This window comes from Carcharhinus amblyrhynchos, chromosome 4 (assembly GCF_965287045.1).
Source record: "Carcharhinus amblyrhynchos chromosome 4, sCarAmb.v2.hapA, whole genome shotgun sequence".
In the NCBI taxonomy this organism is placed as follows: Eukaryota; Metazoa; Chordata; class Chondrichthyes; order Carcharhiniformes; family Carcharhinidae; genus Carcharhinus; species Carcharhinus amblyrhynchos.
The window spans coordinates 19,029,422-19,052,240 of NC_137327.1; the positions used below are offsets into that span (position 1 = coordinate 19,029,422).

Here is a 22,819-nt window from a genome sequence, read left to right on the forward strand (position 1 = left end):
GACATTTAAAGGGTGCCATTGCACATGCACTGTTTTCACAATGTTCTGTGTGCAAGTATACAAGTGATTGATCTCTCCCCCACCCCCTAAATATTGCCCCGGCATCCCCGGATATCACCTTGCCCAACCCCCTCCACCACTGGCTTTTCGTGCCGGTAGTATCGCAGGAGACAAGAAACAGGGGCACAAAGCCAGTTTTTCACCTGTCTTGCAATCTTACCAGCTCGCCACACCAGTTGAACCCCACCAACAGCCCCCCCCCACCCCCCCCACCCCATGCATCTTCTTGACCAATCAGTTTGAAGAATCTTTACTAAGGCACACAAGACAAAACCTCATTAGTCCAATGGGTGTGGTTGAGGCTTAGGGAAGTGGTGGTGAATTTTTGAAAGTTGTGTACTGTGTTGGATCTCTCATCAATCTTGCTGCAGATGCATTGTAATAGGGACCAGCAATCTGCTCCATGGTGGACAGTTAGGACAATTAAGAGGCCATATCCAGAACGTGCCATCACCTTCCTGATATCAATGCCCCCTGCTGAGGTTAGAGCTGGGCAGCTGCCTAGTGGCAATCTCCCTAATAGTAGGCCCGGAGCCATCAGAGCCTCCTTTCAATTGCCCAATCACAGAGCCACTGCGGCGAGAAGGCCACAGCCCTGAATGGGGATCTCTCGCTCCACACAGTTGACCCTGAGCTGTCACGTTCCTTATTTTTACATTTTCAGCCTGGATTGGGGATCACCTCCATTTTGAGGTCTCCTACCTGCTTCAGAAGTGCTCATCTCTCCTGATGGGACGGCTGGCCATCCAGTCTTGTGGATGCTCTGCTGGATCCTCCCACCTTGGGAATCCCCTCGTCATCCCTATTTGGATGCAAACAGGAAGGTGGCCACCTACAGGAAGATTCCAACTGTTGGCCACCTCTGACCCATGCAGGCCACCCGAGGGAGGATTTCCCCATCTGTGCTCTGGCAGCTGTGGACAGCACTGTCTGCATTAACCTACAAGCCTTGGAAGGGCAGGCTGCATTTATTATTTGATCCATGTATTGGTGGTTAAATAAAGATAATCTCAGTGAGAAATGGCTGGAATTTTACCGGCACACCCAATCCGATTCTGGGGGGCAAGGCTCGGAGGACAGCGTTCTGTGTTGGCCTCAGGTGGGATTGTACGACCCTCGGGTGGATGTGCCACTAAAATTCCGCCCCCGTGTGTTTCTGTTAATGGAGACTCAAGTCCACAAACCTCAACCTAACACCCAGCATGGGAGTGTTAAAGTTGTAAGTAATTCCTGCAGGCTAATTCAGTTTCTACTTATCAGAATTCATTTTTTCCTTAGTTCTGACTAATTGTTCATCCTGGAATAAACAATAAACTAAACCTTGACTTTGAACTTTGCCTTCCAAACCTTTGCCTTTAACAGATAAGTAATGCTTATCACTACAGCAACTGTTGACCTACTCACATTCTCCATGAATGAGCATTTACTACTGACTGTAGAGGTCTGAATATGACCTCAGTGTCATGTCTCACATTTAATGCAAGTGTATTATTATCACCTTTTCAACAACTATAGCTTGTCTTTATAAACAGCATTCATAGAATCATAGAATCCCTACTATTCAGAAGGAGGCCATTCAGCCCATCGAGTCTGCACCGACCACAATCCCACCCAGGCCCTATTCACATAACCCCACATACTTACCCTACTAATCGTCCTGACTCTAGGGTCAATTTAGCGTGGCCAGTCAACCTAACTTACACACCTTTGGACTGTGCGAGGAAACGGGAGCACCCGGAGGAAACTCACTGGGAGAATGTGCAAATTCTACACAGACAGTGACCCAAGGCCGGAATTGAACCCGGGTCCCTGGCACAGTGAGGCAGCAGTGCTAACCAGTGTGTTGCCGTGCCGCCCATTGCTGATTGAAAGAAGTCCCAGAAGCTTCACAGGAGCATTAGCAAACAAAATTTAACACCAAAATACAGCTGAATATTCACCCACTCGGTCACTGGAATTCTGCGACTACATCCAAGCCAGGATGGTGTATGTTTGGAGGGAAACCTTGGGCCTACCATGTTCCCAAAGACTTTCCCTCTTGCCCTTCGAGGTGATGGAGATGAAAATGGGTGGCACAGTGACACAGTGATTAACACTGGTGTCTCACAGGTTCAGGGACTTGTGTTCAATTCTAGCCTCAGATGATTGTCTGCGTGGAGTTTGCACATTCTCCTATGTCTGCGTGGGTTTCTTCCAGATGCTTAGGTTTCCTCCTATAGTCTGAAGATGTGCAGGTAAGGTTGATTGGCATTGCTAATTTGCCCCTGAGTGTAAGGGGCATTAGCTGGGTAAATACTGGGTTACGGGTATAGGGCCTGGGTGGGATTGTTGATGATGCAGGCTCAATGAACCAAATGGCCTCTTTCTCCAGTGTAGATTCTATAATTCTATGTGCTTCCTGTAAATGATGGGCATCTATGATATACCAACGAGGGAGGGTAATGGTGGGGGAGGATGGAGTGTTGGGAGGGGTGGATGTTGGGGTGAGGGGATATTCATTTTGGGAGGAGGCTGCAGTGACCAACATTGGGAGAGGGAGGGGGCAGGAACATATTTGGCACCAATTTTTTGAGATCGGGAGGAGCATTCAGCACAATATGAAGAGGATCTTCTTGCTATTTAATGCCATCATGTGCTGTGCCAATTCTGTCTGCAGTGAATGAAGCACTGAAGTGAATAAAAAATGACCACAAGATTCACAATAAGAACAGGACTCTAATTTAAATAACTTATTCTCCCTTTAACTGTTGCCAGCCTGTGCTTCTGTCGCCACCCTTTTTAATGTGGTGGAAGGTGCACCGTCAGATGGAAATATGTGCACATTTCCTGGTTTATTAGCTCATGAAAAATGGGTGCTACATGGCAAAATATATGAGTCATAACAGAGGAAAGGTTTACTCTGCATCTGGCTGTGATATAACCAAGCTGGGAAAATCTGATTCTGGATACTTCGAAGTGGGAAGAATTCAGTTCCCTACTCTAGAAGTGTGGCCCTTTAAGAGGCAAGCAGGGTCATGTGACCCATTCAGCCAATTGGGCTGGAGCGTGCAAATCCTGGAGCTGGGTTTTCCTTGCCAGTTAGGAGTCTGGAGTGGTGGCCTATGATAGCCTTTATATCACTCTCTGTACATAGAACATAGAACCCTACAGTGCAGAAACAGGCCCTCCGGCCCATCGAGCCTGCACTGACCACAAGCCCACCCAGGCCCTATCCCCATATCCCTACACATTTACCTGCTAATCCCTCTAACCTACACATCCCAGGACACTAAGGGGCAATTTTTAGCATGGCCAATCAACCTAACCCGCACATCTTTGGACTATGGGAGGAAACCGGAGCACCCGGAGGAAACTCGTGCAGACATGAGGAGAACGTGCAAACTCCACACAGACATAGTCACTTAATTTAATAAACCATTCACTCATCGATCTACTCGGTGGTCACCTACCTTTGCAAGTTACTACACCCACCATAGACATTCTTTCTACAAATATCTGACAGTCACGTGACAGTGGATGTCATCAGTCCATCCAATAACATGATGCACGCCATTGCACTATTCTGTTGACTTCTTAGACTTATTGATAAAAAAAGGGTAACAGAAGTTTTGTGTTTACCTCTGAAGGTACATGCTCACTGAAGGCATTGTCATTAGAACAGGTTCCTCATCTGCTATTGCTTCATTAAGCACCACAGACTGCAAATGGCCAAGTGTGTCCAATAGCTTCTCTGATACCACTCTTTGCTGGAAGGTAAAAACATATCTTTAAAAAAATGCAGAGCACAATTCCTTTCAGTTTTAATAGCGCCGTGATTTAATTACTGAAAAATTTGAGCTTGTTCTATTATAAATTGTATGACTTTTACCGTATCTGTGGTCAAATCGTCCTGCATATCATTTTCTACGGAAGCTTCCAGAACATTGTTAACCACAGTAAAGAGAGTGTTGGCTGCAATGGTTCTTTTCTCAGGATCATCATCTTCCACGGCACTGAGAGTCAGCAATGATTTACCCATATTAAGTAAGGTTGAACTGGCTTCCAACTTAACAGGGGATAGGAAAGAGATATCGATAGTTCAATACTCTGCCTTGGCACAATGCAGCAAACTAATCACTTCAGCACATTTTCCCTCTTTACATTATCTTGCTTTTCAATAATGTTTTCAATCAAGAAAAAAAGTGTGAGTAATTAAAGGTTTAAGTCATTTCAGAGATCAAATCCTCTCTGGCCATAAGAGAGGTCATGATGTGGAGATGCTGGCATTGGACTGGGGTAAACACAGTAAGAAGTCTCACAACACCAGCTTAAAGCCCAACAGGTTTATTTGGTAGCAAAAGCCACTAGCTTTGGAGCACTGGCTGCCCTTCGTCTGGTGTCACCTGACGAAGGAGCAGCAAGTGCTCCAAAAGCTAGTGGACTTTTCCTCCCAAATAAACGTGCTGGACTTTAACCTGGTATTTTGAGACTTCTTACCATAAGAGAGAGGTGCCAGAGGACTGGAGGACAGCTAATGTGGTACCAGTATTCAAGAAGGGAAGTAGGGATAAACCAGGCAATTACAGGCCAGTGAGTCTAACTACAATGGTCAGGAAATTATTGGAAAAAATTCTGAGGAACAGAATTAATCTCTGCTTGAAGAAGCAAGGGTTAGTCAAGTTTAGTCAGCATAGTTTTGTCAGGGGGGAAATCATCTCTAACAAATTTGATTGAATTTTTCAAGGAGATGACTAGGTGTGTAGATGAGAGCAGTGCAGTTCATGTTGTCTACATGGACCTCAGGACAAAGTCCCACACAGGAGACTGGTAAGAGCTCATGGGATCCAGGGCATACATGGCAAACTGGAGCCAAAATTGGCTTAGTGGCAGGAGGCAATGTTTGAAGGTTGTTTTTGTGACTGGAAGCCTGTATCGAATGATGTACTGTAGAGATCAGTGTTGGGTCCTTTGTTTTTGTAGTGCACGTGAATGAATGTGGGGGGTATGATTAGTAAGTTTGCAGGTTGCGGAAAAATCAGTTATACGGTAAACAGCGAGGAGGAAAGCTTTAGATTACAGGATGATATAGATGAGCTGGTCAGATGGGCAGAACAGTGGCAATTGAATCCTGGAAAGTGTGAGGTGATGTATTTTGGGAGGACTAACAAGGCAAGGGAAAACACAATGAATAGCAGGACACTAGGAAATACAGAGGACAAGAGTGATTATGGGGTACGTGTCCATAGATTCCTGAAGGCATCAGGATAAGGCAGATAAGGTGGTTAAAAAGGCATAAGGGATATTTGCCTTTATTAGCTGAGACATAGAACATAAGATCAGCGAGGTTATGATGGAGCTGTATAAAACACTCGTTAGGCCACTGCTAGAATACTGTGTGCAGTTCTGGTCATCACACCATAGGAAGGATGTGCTTGCACTGGAGAAGGTGCAAAGGAAACTCACTAGGATGTCACCTGGGCTGGAGCATTTCAGCTATGAAGAGAGGCTAGCTAGGTTGGTTTTCCGAGAACAGAGAAGGCAGACGGGCGACCTAATCATAAGAACATAAGAAATAGGAGCAGGAGTAGGCCATCTAGCCCTTCGAGCCTGCCCCGCCATTCAATAAGATCATGGCTGATCTGTTGTGGCTCAGTTCCACTTTCCTGCCCTCTCCCCATAACCCTTAATCCCCTCTCTTATCAAGAACCCATCAACCCGCTTCTTAAAAATATTTAGCGAGGCAGCCTCCACCACTTCAACGGGCAGAGAATTCCAGAGATTCACCACCCTTTGAGTGAAGAAGTTCCTCCTCAACTCCGTTCTAAACCGCCTCCCCTTTATCTTGAGGCTGTGCCCCCTAGTCCTACTGTCTTTTTTGAGCGGGAAGAGTCTCTCCACCTCTATCCTATCCATCCCATTCATCATCTTATACGTCTCAATGAGATCTCCCCTCATTCTTCTAAACTCTAACGAGTACAAGCCTAGTTTATTCAGCCTCTCCTCATAGCTCAATCCCCTCAACTCCGGTATCAGCCTAGTAAACCTCCTCTGCACTCCCTCCAGGGCCAAAATATCCTTGCGCAGGTGCGGCGCCCAAAACTGCACACAGTACTCCAGCTGCGGCCTCACCAATGCCCTATACAGCTGCAGCAAGACCTCCCTACTTTTATATTCAATCCCCCTCGCTATGAAGGCCAGCATCCCATTCGCCTTCCTGACCACCTGCTGCACCTGCAAGCTGGGTTTTTGCGACTCATGCACAAGGACCCCGAGGTCCCTCTGCACCGTCGCCTGCTGCAGTTTTTCGCCACGTAAGTAATAGTCCTTCCTACCATTCTTCCTACCAAAGTGGATCGAGGTGTACAAAATTATGAGGGACATAAATAGGGCAGATAGAAAGGAGTTTAGAGGAGAAATGAAGAAAAACATTTTCACTCAGAGGGTGATAGAAATCTACAACTCACTGCCTTAAAGGGTGGTAGAGTAGAGGAGGGGATCCTCACAATGTTTCGGAAGCATTTAGTTGAGTACTTGAAATGCCATATCTTACAAGGCTAAGGACCAAGTGCTGGAAAATGGGATTAAAATGGCTAGGTGCTTGATTGTTGGTGCAGACATGATGGACCAAAGGCCTCTTTCTGCGCTGTAGAACTCTCTATGACTTTATGAATACCTTCAGATAGATTTTAATCTCTTCTTCCTCTGGGGTTACTTTGTTCATTTGGCTAGTGTGGGATTCAGAACAGTACCAACAGCATGTGTTTGATTTCTGTTTGGGTTGAGGTGGGCTTTGTAATCTGTCCCTTCACGCCCCCCCCCCAAGAGAGTGGAAGATCTTCAGTGGTAAAAAAAAACCTGCTGAGGATGAAGAATCAGCAGACAACAAGACAAAGACCTGCCTTCAGGATGAACACAAGGAAATGAATGACTCTTTCTGCTACTAAATTGTTCAGTACAGAAACTTCCTAACAGAAGGCAACAGGGCAAGAGCAGCTAGGATCATTGGGGGAATAATAATAAACACACAAACATACAAATCTGGAACAGGAACAAACCATTTGGTCCCTTGAGCCTGGTCCACCATGCAGTAAGATCAAGGCTGGTCTGACTGTAGCCTGGAATCCATATTCCGACTACCCCTGATAACCTTGGACTCCCTTGAATTCTACCAATGTCTTAATTCACTGACCCTTCCTCGCGCGCTCTCTGGGAAGAGATCACTAGAGGTACCTGTGATGTAGAGGTGAGTTCGTCAGTCCTGTGAGTAAGCTGTTTTAGAACCTCAGAAACTTCCACCGCCTTGTGCAGTGAGGAGACAGCCACAACGGACAAGTTTGAAAGCATTGTCTCCCTCAACTTGGGGATGTATTTGGTAGCAGGAAACAGAAAAAGACACACTTGCATTATTCTTCAGTGAATTCTTCTTTATACATACAAGTCTGTCACCTAGGGAATTATTCAAATTTTAGCCAGCGAATGTGGTTACTACAATCAGATTTTTGAACCAAATTAATTTAAGTGATAGGGATCTAAGAAGAATTCTGGCTCTTTAAGAAAGGAACTTAGATTTTGACACTAAATGGGAAATGAGATCAACTGTGATTATTATACAGCATAAAGACCCACAAACAATCAAGTAAGTTGGTAGCCACAAGTTTGTTAACAGATCTAAATCTCAGAAATGACATACATGTTAAAGCATCATGAATCTATGGATAAATTCAAACCTAAGTTTCATGTGAAATTGATATCAGATGTTTAAAATAAATAACCAACAGAAGTTCCAGATTTAGAAGCTATTTGTCTCATTCTTAAATTAGTAGCTGAGGTATATAGGGCTAGCGTTATTCATTTAGGCCCCACTCAGGCTCCCTTTTAGGCCATAAGCCTTGGCAGTGCCAATGGCGCACTGTCCCCTGGCATCCTGGCTCTGGCACCCTGATCTGGTCCCTTAGGCCCTGAGGGAAGTTGAGGAGGTAGGTGCAGTGGCCATTTGCTCCTCTGCTGCTGCTATGTTGCAGAGAAAGGGTCCCTCAAGAGGCTACGGATTAGGGTGGGCCCTGGCTGGGGGGTAAGAGATTGATGCCATCACTCTCCCTGGAGATGGGGTTGTCATGGCTAGACTGCCCCATCTAGACCTGGCAGATGTGAAGATCACTCCTAGCATGTTTTAGTCAGTGATCAACATCTGCATTCCTGTCTGTCAGCTGTGAAAATGTTGAAGTGTTATTAATTTGAGTTGATATTCAAGACTAAAAGTCATAATTATTGGTGTCTTATTCATTTGCACAATTGCTGTGTTTAAAAAGAAACTACCTCTTTTTTGTCTTCCAGGGCCAGTTTTCCCGTAGACCCAGCCCTGGCCTCTTGATTCAGTACAGAAGAGACAGACTCAAATAGTTGAATCAGTAAAGAATTGTTGGTTGCTGCAGCTGAAATATCCTTTAAATTTTCTGAGAAGAGTGTTGCTAGATCCTTGTCATTATCAGAGTTTGAGAACTCACGGACCTGCAATTAGAAATGGACGGGGGAGGGGGGTGGAATTAAATACAACAAGGTTCCCTTCAATATAGTGTTCTTTTAAAATTCACAATTTCCCTGTGACAGCACACTGTCATCAGCACACACTGACACTTACTGATTGGGAATGCACAATTAGTTGGAGAGTTTCTCACTGGCATGGCAGCATCTGTCGGGTGAGACTCACCAACCTGAAAGATGCAAATGAGCTCATCCTGGGGAGTCCACGGCCAGCCCCGTTGTCCCGAGGTTAAGGCGCTCTTTTTAAAGGGTACCCCGATCTCTGCGTTCAGAGACAGGCCCCACTCTACTGCCCAAAAAATGAAATGGTGCACCACTGATCAGGGGAGAACCATCAACCCCTCACCAAACAGAGGCAGCCTCCCCCACCCCCATGCATTAATAAATGGTAACCATCCCCACACGCATGCAGGCACGAAGGTGACCCAACCCAAAACCCCCTAGTCCCACCACTCTGGTCCCTACCCCCTCAGACCCCCACTCAGCCTCCCCTTTCCCCTTCAGACCCCCCAAATCAGGTCCCCTACCCCTAGACCCACCATTCAGGCCACCCTCCCCTTCAAACTTCCACTCAGTCCTCCTTCCCCCTCAGACCCCCACTCAGCTACCCTACCCCTTCTCGTCCCTGCAAAGTAGGCCCCCTTCCCTCTCAGACTCGCTCTCAGGCTCACTTACCCCCTCAAACCCCCATTCAGGCCCCCTTTTGGGCCATATGATGAGGCAACGCTAACAGTGTACTGTTCCCTAGAGTCATCCTTGGGCCCTGAAGGGGGTTGAGGAGATAGGTGCAGGGCCATTTGTCCCTCTGCTACTGCCAGGCTGCAGATGAAGGATCCCTCAAGGGGCTTTGGGATTGGGTGGGGCTCTGGCCGGGGGAATGAGATTGACCCCACCACTCTCGTTGGGGATGGGGATATTAAGGCCAGACTTTTCCTTCTAGCCCTGGCAGACCTGAAGATCACCCCTGGTATGGTGACTTCAGACAGCCCTGTGATCAACATCTGCATTCCTGCCTGTCAGCTGTGAAAATGTTAAAGTGACCAGGTCATTTTAAACTCCAGGCCCCCTGGTCATCTAGCAGCCTTGAATATCACTGCAGCACTCCATTCTGCAGCAGAAACTTCCTGTTGGACCAGCCCCCTTTGAAATCCTTTGATAAAGAGGATTTGTCAATTTCACTTGGCAGGTGGGGGGGTGAGGGGGTGGTGGTGGCTCTAATTTATTCAGCTCCAATGTACTCACACAGCTTTGATTTGTAGTTCCTGTGATTTCCTAATAAACTGAAACCATTGAAACCCATTTCATTCCATTGGAAACCTTTGGCCATTGTCAATTCCAATGTGTGGTGCTTTGAAAGCGGCCTCCATTGACATCTCAGTAGATTTCCATTCATGTACAAGTGGGCTGTGCTTCTTTTCATTTCTTTTCAAGCTTGAATGCATCTCAAGTACCTCCATTGATTCTAACCACAATGTTCACAAAGATTTTCAGCCTGATTGACAGCCTGTGATTGCTTTGAAAGAAATAAGTGGTCTTCTGTCTTAATTTAGATTTCTATCTTATTTTAGACTTGCAGCAACTATTTTTTCTTCCGTCTTATTTCATCAAAAAAATTCTGCTCTGTTTCCAACCACTTACTCCTTCCAGAAATTCATTGTTGCAAAGTAGAAAGGCACTGAGATCAACATACCGTTGCTGTAACAAGAACACTGGTAAAGGAGCCTGCACTGTCTCTGACAGTAACTGTAATATTCAACTGGTTATCATTCTTTGGGTCTCCCAGTGGTAAGTAAGTAGGTGGCAAGATCGGCTGAGATCCACAGTGTAAAGGAACATCTGAAAAGACATCAAATACGTTATGATCTAGAACTCTCTGCCTGAATGGATAGAGGATGCAGATTCAAGAGGAAATTTCAAAAAGGAATTGGGTAAGTGTTGGAAAGCGAAAAATAGCAGGGGTATGGGGAAAGAACAAGTGACAATGGTATAGGAAGCGTGCTGGAGTATGTTGTTAAGAAAGAGGATCAGCCATGATTATGTTGTTTCTAAGAACAGGGGCAGAGGTAGGAAGGGCCAAACAATCTCCTCATTTAAGATTTTATACATCTAGACTAAAATCAGTTCCTGTCCCGATGGTCCACAAAATGAAACTAACCCCCAATTAAAACATACATGTTAAATTCTGAAACTATTAGTTTCACATCTCTCTCTTACATTACTGTTGGGTCATGTGGCTCTGTTCCAACCTTCACTCTTGCTAACTTGATGGTCATTCAAAAATACTTTCTCTCATTGTCATTTAAAGATTTAAATATGTTTCCACAATTCGGCATCCATAATTGACAGATGCTTTGTTGCTATACTCAAATAATAATCTACTTCTCTGATTTTATGGAATGAATTTTAAAATCCCTAGAATGGATGCAAGTTAAAACTAAAAATATGGGCCACGCAACCCTAGCTCACCTCCAAACCCACCCACTTTCCAAGTGAACAGAACTGGGTCAAGGCTGGTGAGCACTAGGTGACCAACCACTCTCAGGAAGTATTTTAAGGAGTCTTCATGCCTCCATTTTGAAGCAAAGTTTTATTTTGAAAAGTTGCAGGCTTAAGCAATGATATCAGCAGCACATTTAATAATGTATAATTACTATAAATTTCTCTGTGGCTGCAAGAACAGGTCAAAGGCAAGGAATCTTGTGGAGAGTAACTCACCTCCTGACTCCCCAAAACCTGTCTATCATCTAAATGACACAAGTTAGTTGAAGAAATACCTTCCACTTGCCTGGATGAGCACAATTCCCACACTCAGGAAGTTTGACACCATCTAGGACAAAGCAGCCCACTACCCCTTCCACAAGAAATCAATCTCTCCACAAGTGACGAACAATGGCAGCAGTGTGCACCATTGCACGGGGTTACAATGATTAGCACTGCTGCCTCACAGCTCCAGGGAACTGGGTTCGATTCCCAGTTTGGGTCATTGCCTGTGTGGAGTTTGCACATTCTCCCCGTGTCTGACTGGGTTTTCTCCAGGTGCTCTGGTTTCCTCCCACAGTCTGAAAAGTGCATTGGCAGTGCTATTTTTCTCCCTCAGTGTACCCGAAAAGGTGCCAGACTGTGGCAACCAGGGGATTTTCACACTAACTTCATTGCAGTGCTAATGTAAGCCTACTTGTGGCAGTAATAAATAAAACTTTAAAACTTTAAGATGCACCGCGGGAACTCACCAAGCTTCCTTAGGCAGCATCTTCCAAACCCACGACCACTACGATCCAGAAGGACAAGAACAGCAGACACATGGAAATGCCATCACCTGGAATTTCCCCTCTAAGCCACTCAGCATCCTGACTTGGGAAGATATCATTGTTTCCTCACTGAGGTGGGATCAAAACCCCAAAATTCTATCTCTAACATCATTGTGGGTTTACCTGCATCACAAGGACTGCAGCAGTTCAAGAAGGCAGCTCACTACCACTTCCTCAAGGGCAATTAGGGGTGGGCAATGAATGCTGGCTGAGTCAGCCCTTATCCCTTGAATGAATAAGAACATTCTATGTTTCCTGCACATATTCCAGAGTTCGCCCTTTTTTTTATTCTTTTAATCTTTAGCTGGAATTATTTCTCTGTCAGCAGAGATTCCATCTAACTTTCTCACTGTCTCACATCCTTCCGTGGAGAAGAAACAAAGGAGAAAGATCAGCTGCCACTGCAATAAATAATGACATTTCTTTCCCTCCTGCAGGGCATAAAGATTTATCATGGGAAATTTACCAATCTAACAATACTTGGTGTGTTGCAGAAAAGTTAACAATGGGTCTTGGTGGTTTTCTCTCAGCAGAGACTTTTGTGACTATCAGGTATGTTGGACTGAGAATTGCAATTTTCATTCCAGGTTGTTCAAAGTCCAAATAAATCTTAAAACCCAAACTCATCAAAATAACTCACCTGGTTTTACAAAGAAACAGTACATAAGGCCTGAAGAACTGCAGGATGAGTTGGAGCTGCAGGTGGTGGTGCATTTGATGCTGAATTTTGTCGAGACTGTAGATCCTTCTCTGGGAGAAACATTGCAGGTTGGCACCAGTAGAGGAGGCATCATGTTGACAATGTAATCTTTGTATTTATAACCGCCATTTTCGCTTATCCCTAAAGCAAAAGACACAAGTTAAACGAATATACAATTTTATCTCACACATACTTTCCTTTATTCATTCATGGGATGCGGGCATTACTGGTTGGGCCAACATTTATTGCCCATTGCTAATCTAACTTGAGTATCTCACTCGGCCATTTCAGAGGGCGTTTAAAATTCAACCACATTGCTGTGGATTTGGAGTCACACGTTGGCCAGACCGGGTAAGAACGGCAGGTTTCCTGACACAAAGGACATTAGTGAACTAGCCGGCTTTTTAGCAACAATTAATAATGGTTCTATGATCGTCGTTAGTCTTTTAATTCCAAATTTTTATTGAGTTCAAATCTCAATATCGGCCACGGTGGAATTTGAATCCAGGTCTTCATAAACCTCGAGTCTGTGGATTACTAATCCAGCAACAATACCATTATGCCACCTAGTTCTACTGTCTCCAGACATTTGTACTGATTAGAGCTGGCATTCTATTTTCACATGAACAAGTTCACCACTTCTTCATACGGAGCTATTGTCTATGTTTTCCTCTAAAGATCTCTGTGCCATCGAAGCAAGGGAAGATGCACAAGAGAATGGCCAAACCAGCCTGTAGGATCAACAAGAGCTACCTTAGTGCTCCTCTATGTGTAATCTGTCTGATATAGGTAGCCGATGCCTACCCCTGGGAAGAGGAGGAAATTGATTTAAACACGTTCAGACTGGAAGGTTGTAGCAAAGGGAGTCAGCAGTGTTGGCCAGAAGCAAATGGTCCCAATGCCAGGAAAAGCTCTTTGACTGAATGAAGGTGTCCAAGTTGAGTAAGACCTCAGTCTGTGGACCACAGAGCACGCTCTCTAATACAAAAGGGAAATCAGTTTACTTGTTCTTCAAAGGCAACATAATTTGGCAGTGTCATTGTACATTTAAAGGTTTGGCCCAGAATGAGCATGTGACGGGTGAGCTGGCACCCATTCAGCTAACATTGGTCAGGCAGCATGCCATAAAATAACTTGAAACTGCTAATTAGTGCACTTGGACATATTTTTCAAAAGCAGCGAAACCACAGTGCTGATCTTTCTCAGATATATATGGTCCTGGGAATTTAGCATGTCCAATCAACCTAATCCGCACACCTTTGGACTGTGGGAGGAAACCAGAACTTCCAAAGGAAAGCTGGGTGGGTGGAGTTCGGATTTTTAAGCTCCTCTGCCTGCCATATTATACAAAGTGGGTGTGATTACATCAGGAATGCCGCTCGTTATTATTATAGCTGATAATACATCTCCGGATTCAGGAGCTATTATTCGGCCCAATATCTCTCGTTTTGTGATCAAACAATTAGGAACAAAACCCAGCGACACCAGTCAGCCAAACTCAGGCACACATCTTTCTGAATGGACGCCTAACCAACATTAGCCATCCACTGACCAGTCATGAGAGGCCAATCATAGCGTCAGTGCAGAAGGTTCATGTTTCACACTGCAGCAAATCCAGGGTTTTCTCCGCACTGTCAGGCAAATAGAATCATTAGGTTATTTGCCGTAAAAGTGCAATGCTTCACAAAATCAGGAATAGTTATTGGGGCTGCCATCTAGAAATTTTTTTTACTTTTCTTAATGTTAGTTTTACAAGTGGATTAGCTAAAAGGAGGTTTGAGAAACATATACTTGTATGATTAGTGCTGAAAGATGGCAGTAGCGATGAGAGGAAAGTATTATATTTTGGTGAAATTTAAAGGAATATTGAAGGAAAGCTGCCCACAAGGAGACTAATACGTGGCAAAGCTTTATGCAGGCAATTCAACACAACAGCAATCTTTCTCAAAATTATTGGGTCAGGACATCAGTAAGTCCCAGGACAAATGAAGCAAAGAGAAAACCATGGTGAAGGCATGAGTCTGACTGAGATGAGCGAGCAAGCCTACCTTGTATTTTTGTTTTATGGCTGCTGAGATCATAACACTGCAGGTACATGAAGGGAAGGTTGCTCTCTTGTGCTGTTCTACAGAGTATTTCCAATATATCAGCATCACAGCTAGTCTCCAATGAGCTACATTTCAGGCCACAGCTGACCATTACTACCTTTGCTCATGGCAGCCCTTTAGTCTGGTATACTTCTGTGTCCACAAATCCAGACTTTGGACATGTGAATTAGGCCAGGGAATTTAATACTAGTTCAACTTGACCACATTGGTAGGATTAACAGCTGTTCTAAGCTGGTTAGAAGAGATTTGGACAAATATTTTTTGAGTTGGCTCTTTAACACAATTAACCATAATGGATAACAACGTTACGTCTTATTTATATGATGTCTTTAATGCTCTACAATATAACAACTCTGTAATAAGCATTGTAATAAAACATTATAAAGAACTTCACCTGAGCATTATACAAAGCTTTAATCAAATTTTGACATAAAACAATACTGGGGCATCTGACCAAAAGCTTGGTCAAAGAGATAAGCTTTGAGGAACATCTTACATGAAAGAAATAGAGGGGGAGAATTGAGGGAGTTAATTCCAGGGCTTGAGCTGAGGCAGCTGGAGGCATGGCCAATCATGGTGGAACAAAAAAAATCAAGAGATCAGAATTTGATGAGTGCAGATATTCAGAAGGGTTGTGGGGAGGGTTGGAGGAAAGGCTGTAAAGTGATCAATGTTACTTAAAAACAGAGCAACAGTGCAATGGGCGCTCAACAACAGTTGAGATACAGTGTAGTCAAGTACAGAAATGTAATCATCATATCCAGCGAAGTCAAGGAATTTGAGAGAAGGTCCAAAGCTCAAATCGAGCAAGTTAACTTATATTTTGAACTAAAATCCACTCATGATTAGAGTCAGGGGAACTCAGATGATGGAAGTGAGGAGACAGTGGATGCAAAGGTAGGAGCTGGACAAGAATAGAGGTACAGAATGAAGAGTTCCCTAGAGAGCTGACTGCCCAGAAGCCATCTTCAAGTTATGTAAGCATTTCGGTTGATTCACTTTGGAACTGTTTGCTATGAATCAAATAATTATTCTTTCCAATATTGTTCAAAAACAGTGCTGGCTGTAAAGAGGATCAGTCTAACTTACCGACTGCTCTCACTTTTAAAACTGGAGCAAATTTAACCAGTTCCTCATTTCCCAAGACCAACACATTTGTGTTTTCCTTCATTAATGTCAATGATTCCTGAGCGATGTTTTGTTGTTTGATAATACAAGCAGAAGGCAGCTTGATCTAAAACAAGAGAGATACCAACACGTTATGAGATTTTCAAAAGTAAAATAAGATTAATTGTGATGCTAATTGTCACGATGAAGCCTCGCAGGTGGCACAATGGCACAGTGGTTAGCTTTGCTGCCACACAGTGCCAGGGACCCGAATTTAATTCTGGCTTCAGGTTAAGGTCTGTGAGGAGTTTCTACGTTCTCCCTGTGTCTGCGTGGGTTTCCTCCAGTTTTCTTCTGCAGTCCAAAGATACACGGGTGTTAGGGGATTAGCAAGGTAAATGTGTGGGTTTACGGGAATAGGTCCAGGGTGGGATTGTTGTAGGTACAAACTTGATGGGCCGAATGGCCTCCTTCTGCACTGTTGGGATTCTGTGATATGCCACGTGCAATGTGGAACATTAATCGTTTATTCATCTACTGGGGTAATGTATTGGATTTTTTTAAAATGAAAGAAACAGCTTGAACTGCAAGGATTTTAACCAAAATTGCAGAGTGCTGAATCAGGCAGGAAAAGCTGTGTGAAACTTGTTGGCTTCACAGATGCCTATTTGCACCTGATTAAACTGCACTTCAATTTCAAAGTGCGGCAGGGATCACACAGCCAGCTGGATGGGCGGGGCCCAAATACACCAGCAAAGCTGGGACTCTGAAATTGGGTGCCCTTTATAAAGGGCACTGCCAAGGTGCCAAGTGAACATGCCTAGCCTAGCCCCTTAACCTTGAGATCCTACGTGCATCTCTGCACCCCGGCATGGCCTTCACGGCTGGTTTTCGATTTTGAAAACCAGTATGATTTGCATTGCCATGATGTCATGCTGCTGGGTGGGCAGGTGGAAGTGATGCATTGTGGGCAGATATTATAGTGTCAAGCCTAGTTATTCCATTTAAACTTATTAAAATTATATGGCAATCACCCTTTACATCAAGTTCAGGCCCAATCTCTGTTACATTTTGGAATACATCACAGAGGTAGAAAATTTCAATCAAAAGGAACTTCAAGCACCTTAACATCCACTTTGGAAAATGACAGATTACAGTTTAAAAGAGACTGGGATTGATCTTACCAGCTCTGCCAGCCGATGGGTGGGGTGAGCTCATAAGATTGCGAGAAAGCCGAGATCAGGTTCGTGGCCAATTCCTCGTCTTTTGCAATCTTACTGGCACCAAATATCTGGCAAGGTCAGCCTTGTGTCCGAAAAGTGTATGTAAGTGCTATGGTAGATTGTCGTGATTGACCATGGTCATCACCAGATGTGATGGCCTTGCTGTTAGAATCGGAGGCCAAAGAGGACCCCTGAGCGGTAGGGGACAGAGGGAGGGTATAGGTTGGGCAGTGCCAATCTGGCACTGTTAGCCTGGTACTCTGGGACTGCACCCTGGGTACCCTGGCACTACCAGCCTGTCACCTTGGTAGTGCCAAGGAGGCAATGCCAGAAGGGTCAGGCCTGGACAGTGGGGCCAGACCAGTGCAGGATGTTTAGTGGGGGGAGAGAACCACTGTATACTCTGCAAAGCGATTGGTTGGGGGGAGATGGGGGTACTGCTGCAACTCTGCAACAGCGATCAGTGGGGGTTGTGGATTCGGCCATGATTGATCTGTGCGGGGGGAAGATGGACAGGGGGGGAAATGATTGGCTGGGGAGCCACGTAGTAGCATGGTGGGGATGCAGTGATGAACAATGAAGGCCGCCTATAGCTGGGGAAGGCTATGACAGATCTTTGTGTTCACAGAACACAGAGATTTGCACAGGTACAATGGTGCCCTCTGCTGCTATCAACCAGCTTTTGGGTGAGCTAAACCTTACCCACTTCCCCTACTTGTGGAAACCAAATTTTGCTGATTTGTTTGATTAAGTCAGATAAGATTCGATTTTTAAGCTGCTCAAAGAAACAATGCAAATTTCTTCTGTTTTCATGCTTGTTCAGAACTTAGAATATTTTTGGTGAGATCGCCCCATTGTCTCCAGAAAAGCAATTAGCTTTCATCATCCGCAACACCCAGAATTTCAAGACCACCAAAGAAATGTTAGAACTTTTTTTTTCATGCAGGGTTTAACTCTAATCAATCCCACCTCCTCCACTCTGTAACTTGTTCTATCTTTGCATGCTAGTGAGTATCAGTGTGTGACACGGGTACGGGGCAGTATCTTCACTTTTTAACAAGTCTTATATTTTTACCTGAGTGAGTTTTTAACATTTAGAACTAACCCCTTATATGGTAACGCAAGAAGTCTGGTTGGCTGATTTCTTCAATAGTTTTAAATATTGTCGTACTGAATTGAAAAATCACAACTTTTCTAACTCCATTATAGCCAATTTCAGGAGTGGGAGAGAGGAAGTTATTCACCTCATCAGACTTGGTTATAACACAATATAAATTTAATTGCCTTTTTTTCCTCCCTTTACCTGTTGTTTTGAAGGGTTCACTCTGTACCATTTATATTTGATTGGATTCTTGCAGTCTTGACAATCAACAGTCAACGTAACGTTTTCTGAAGAGTCAACTGGATTGCAGTTGTTCTCACATCTAGAATATTGCACAGGAAAACTCCGTTTCATCTTCAACTTAATGACCGCTATAGGCAATCAAAGGTATTCCAACAAAAGATTTATCTTTCACGGGAACATAAACACTTGGGGCTGTTTCACTACATAGCTGCTTTATAAACACAGGCTGTTGTCATATTTTGAGGATATCAAGTGTACGTTTTGAATAAATGAGAAGTTATTTTTGGATTGCACACATTTTCTATTTAGGCTACCATTGCTAATATTTCTTCAGGGAATCTGGTCGAGTTCCTCTCCAGATCTTAGAACACTCTGCCCAAAAAAATCAAGGGGGTGTGTTTCACACCATCATGCAGGAGGTGGGAGGCTGGGGGAAGGTGGGTGCTTCAACACACCAGCTGCACTGAGATGGGGCACCATCTTTAAAGGGTGCCCTGATAAGAATAGGAATAAGCCTCCCCTCCAAGCTCACCACGGGGGTCTCAGGGGCTCCCTTCCCCACCTCCAATTAGAGTAGACATTTCTCATCCCCCTCTCTCTCTCTCTGACCATTGGCTCTTTACTTTCCTCCCTCAAATCATCAGTTCCTTCCCCTCGCAACCCCAATCATTGGCCCCTTCAACTTTCCCCTGATTGTCAACCCCTTCCCCGCATCCTTCTGATCATTGGCTTCTTTCTGTCCTCTGTTCCGCCCGATCGTTGGCTCCTTCTCCCTGCTCCTCCTTCCTGCATCCCCTATCTCTCCATCCTCTTCCAGCGCACAACCAAATCTGAATGAAATCCCCCTGCCCATGAAACTCCCACTGGGGCCTGCCAGCCCCTCCACAGGTTGGCACTGATAGGTTAGCAATGGGCGTGGTGCCACCGTGGTGGTGCCAATCTGTGCCAGATGGCATTGCCAGGTCGTGCCTGGCCATGTCCCTCTACCCCAGGGACTTTATTCACCTTTATGCCCCCGGGGAGACCCTCCCGACAGGTTCACATCCAGGGTGTAGCTGTTGTAAATGGCACTGGCATGATGTCACACTGGTGCCCGCTGAACATCTGGTGAGGGGGAAATCCCGGAGAGCATGCTTGCTAGTGACATGCTAATGTATTGGGATGAGCTTCCCATGGCATGTTTCATGCCACTCTGCCAATGAGGGGGCTGGAAAATTGGATTTGGAAACTTGCCAGTGTGAACTGTGCTTTTCACCTCTCTCTGGATTTTGTACATGTGCCGCCATTCCCTCGAATGGAGAGCGTGGGCTCAAAATCATTCCATATCAGAATTGACTGACAGTGGGTGTGTCTATTTCCTGGGGTTACCTGTGCCCTCATCATCAAAGCTGAGTGGACTTCAAATTTATGCTGCTTGACTATGGGTGATCTAAGTCCGAGATCTGATTATAATCTCATTCTTATTAGATCGTGCATCCTGCACCATCTTCTGGTACAATAAATCCTTATAATGTCAGAGAACAAAATTCAGCTAACAGTGGATTCTAAAATATCACAATCTCTGGACTGATGTCATTACACCCATTCTATTTATATTAACTTAACTTCGTTGCTTACAGTGTGTGTTCATTCTTCACATCTTTCCAGGGAAAAATATCGAGAAAATACTTCTTGGCCAGCACGATTTCAATGGGAAACAACAAACGACAAACCATAATGTCTAATGATGTCCATTCATATCTCAGTATGAATTCAACTCTAAAGTAAACCGATAGAAGGGTGGCATGGTGGCACAGTGTTCAGTACTGCTGCCTCACAGCACCAGAGACCTGGGGTTTGATTCCCTTGGGTCACTGTCTGTGTGGAGTTTGCATGTTCTCCCCATGTCTGCGTGGGTTTCCTATGGGTACTTCGGTTTCTTCCCGCAGTCTAAAAGACGTGTGGGTTAGACGCAGTGACCCGAACAGGCGCCAGAGTGTGGCGACTAGGGGAATTTCACAGTAACTTCATTGCAATGTAACTTACTTGTGACTAATAAATAAACTTTACTTAGCTGCAGAGGGTAACAGTTCTAGGACTGAGAGCCTCTAATCTAAGCATGATTCAGTAGCAAAAATAGCAAAAACAAAAATCTGCCAGAAATGCTACCCCTGGGTTAACTAGCACTCAACGACAAAGCATTTGAAATCCAAGCCAAGACTATGACTAGACCTGATATATATTTTGGACAGCATGGTGGCACAATTGTTAGCACTGCTGCCTCACAGCACTAAAAGATCTGAGTTAATACTCTACTGCTGCTATTGTCATGTTAGATAGAGCAGCATGGTGGCGCAGTGGTTGGCACTGCTGCCTCACAGTGCCAGGGACCCAGGTTCTATTCCAGCTTTGGTGACTGTGTGGAGTCTGCACATTCTCCTCCAAGTGCCCCAGTTTCCTCCCACACTCCAAAGATGCGTGGGTTAGGAGGATTGGCCATGCTAAATTGCCCCTTAGTATCAGTTGGATTAGCACGGTAAACATGTGGGGTTACAGGGATAGGGCCTGGGTGGGATTGTTGTTGGTGCAGGTTCAATGGGCTGAATGGCCTTTTCTGCACTGTAGGGATTCTACAATGATGATTCTGTGATATTTATATAAAGTCTGCAATACTAAACATTTGGAAGTATTACTGAAATTGGACTGCAGATTACTTGGATATTTGCTATCATTTGTGCTGGGCAATGTATGAAAGTGACTTAGCTCACTAACTAGCCATCCTGCACACAGTAATCCGTGATCCAAATGTTATTTCCATACCTGATGTTCATGCCGTTTTTGCTCTTCTTGGTGAAGATCAGACACTTCTCTGCTGTATTGTTCATTGTGCCAGGTTTACTTACAGTTAGTCTGATTGAGATGAGAGAGTTAGGTGGAGGTAGGCAGGACGGACGGATGGTCAGGTCCTGATGCACTGTATCAATTTGGTTGTTCTGCACACAGGTGTCCCACAATGGCCAGCATACACCTTCAAAGACAAGAGATAACATGTAGAGAGAAACAGAGTCCCATGTGCTATTGATATGTGAGTCAGCTGCAAATCGTGTTTGTAACTGAAAAAGCATTAAGGCTACTCATAAAAAAATACATTGTAACCTGAGTTTGCCCGGGGACACTATTGTGAACCACTACCATTCTACATCACAGGGATTCTGCTGTCAGCTCATCAGTATCAGTTGCAGTCTTAACGCCTGGTTCACATGATACACATTTAATATCAGTGCAAAATCAAAATCACTTCTCATTAACACTTCACTGTTAATGAGCCCAACTGTAAATAATTACATCCCGGGGTGAATTACTTTGATGCTTGAACTAAAATTGGCATGATCTTCCATCATGGCATTGCAGACGAGAGGTCAAGAACAAAGGTACTTTACAGGTCAAGAAAGTTTTTTGGGGAAACAGCATCACTGAGCTAAGGAGGCAGGAAGGAGAAGGCGATAGAGAGGGAGAGGGAAAGGGGGATGAGGGAGAGGGAGAGGGAAAGGGGGATGAGGGAGGAATATTAGAGACCCTTCTACCCACTCCATCATTATTTCCTTTCTCACCCACAACTTTACTGGCACTGTTAGGTGGAAAGAGAGTGACGGTGCCTTTATAAATATGATGGCACTGGAACGAGGCGCCTGCTTGCAAGCTGTGCCTTTTGATTCTATCTTTCACTCTCGTTTTATGCTTTTAAAACTCTACAAAGTTGATCTTTCTCCACACCCTAGATACGATTGTAACACTATATTCTGTGCTCACTCCTTTCCTTCTCTATATACGCTATGCTTTGTCTGTACCATGCAAGAAACAATACTTTTTCCTGTATACTAACTAATTCATGTGACAATAATAAATCAAAGCAAACCTTACTGTCCATCCCCATTTCTGATCCATCCAATGCCAACTTCAATAGGCCATTCCACTGGATAGCTGGAGAGCCTGCCTAACTCAGACAGGGAAGGTCTTCTCAATATGTATTTTGGGGTCTGCCGATGTACATAGCAAAACAATTTCCATTTTAGATACTATTGGGAAGGGCAAACATATGCACACTCTGCACAGACTCAGCTGGTGGTCCAGTTGAAGAGGAGGCCAAGAGGTTCCTTGGAAGGCTTTTTTTTTGCAGGCCTTGGAGGATGAAGAATGCTCCTTTGGATCCCACCTAAACAACCTGGGCTCCTCCCACACTGGCAAAAATCAGGAACACACCTCAGCTCCCCTGCCCCAACCTAATGGTCGAGAGCTTCATGTTTCTAGGTGCCCAGATCACCAACAACCTGTCCTGGTCCCTTGACACCAACGATAGTTAAGAAAGCCTCTACTTTCTCAAGAGGCTAAGGAAATTCAACATGTCTGTTACGACTCTCATCAATTTTTACAGATGCACCAAAGCATCCTCTCCAGATGTGTCACATCTT

General features: G+C 44.6%; 1 protein-coding gene across 1 annotated transcript in view; it reads right to left on the reverse strand.

Annotated features, from left to right (window-relative positions):
- The window catches only part of LOC145341734 (polycystin-1-like protein 2), a 118,647-nt gene that overhangs the window by 70,608 nt on the left and 25,220 nt on the right, over positions 1-22,819 (reverse strand). The window contains exons 11-19 of the mRNA XM_080186595.1: positions 21,171-21,378; positions 18,330-18,450; positions 15,786-15,930; positions 12,529-12,729; positions 10,271-10,416; positions 8,356-8,547; positions 7,270-7,395; positions 3,929-4,105; positions 3,679-3,806 (exon numbers count right to left, since the gene is read on the reverse strand). Coding sequence (XP_080042721.1) covers positions 3,679-3,806; positions 3,929-4,105; positions 7,270-7,395; positions 8,356-8,547; positions 10,271-10,416; positions 12,529-12,729; positions 15,786-15,930; positions 18,330-18,450; positions 21,171-21,378 — 1,444 coding nt within the window. The remainder of the gene's footprint in view (positions 1-3,678; positions 3,807-3,928; positions 4,106-7,269; positions 7,396-8,355; positions 8,548-10,270; positions 10,417-12,528; positions 12,730-15,785; positions 15,931-18,329; positions 18,451-21,170; positions 21,379-22,819) is intronic.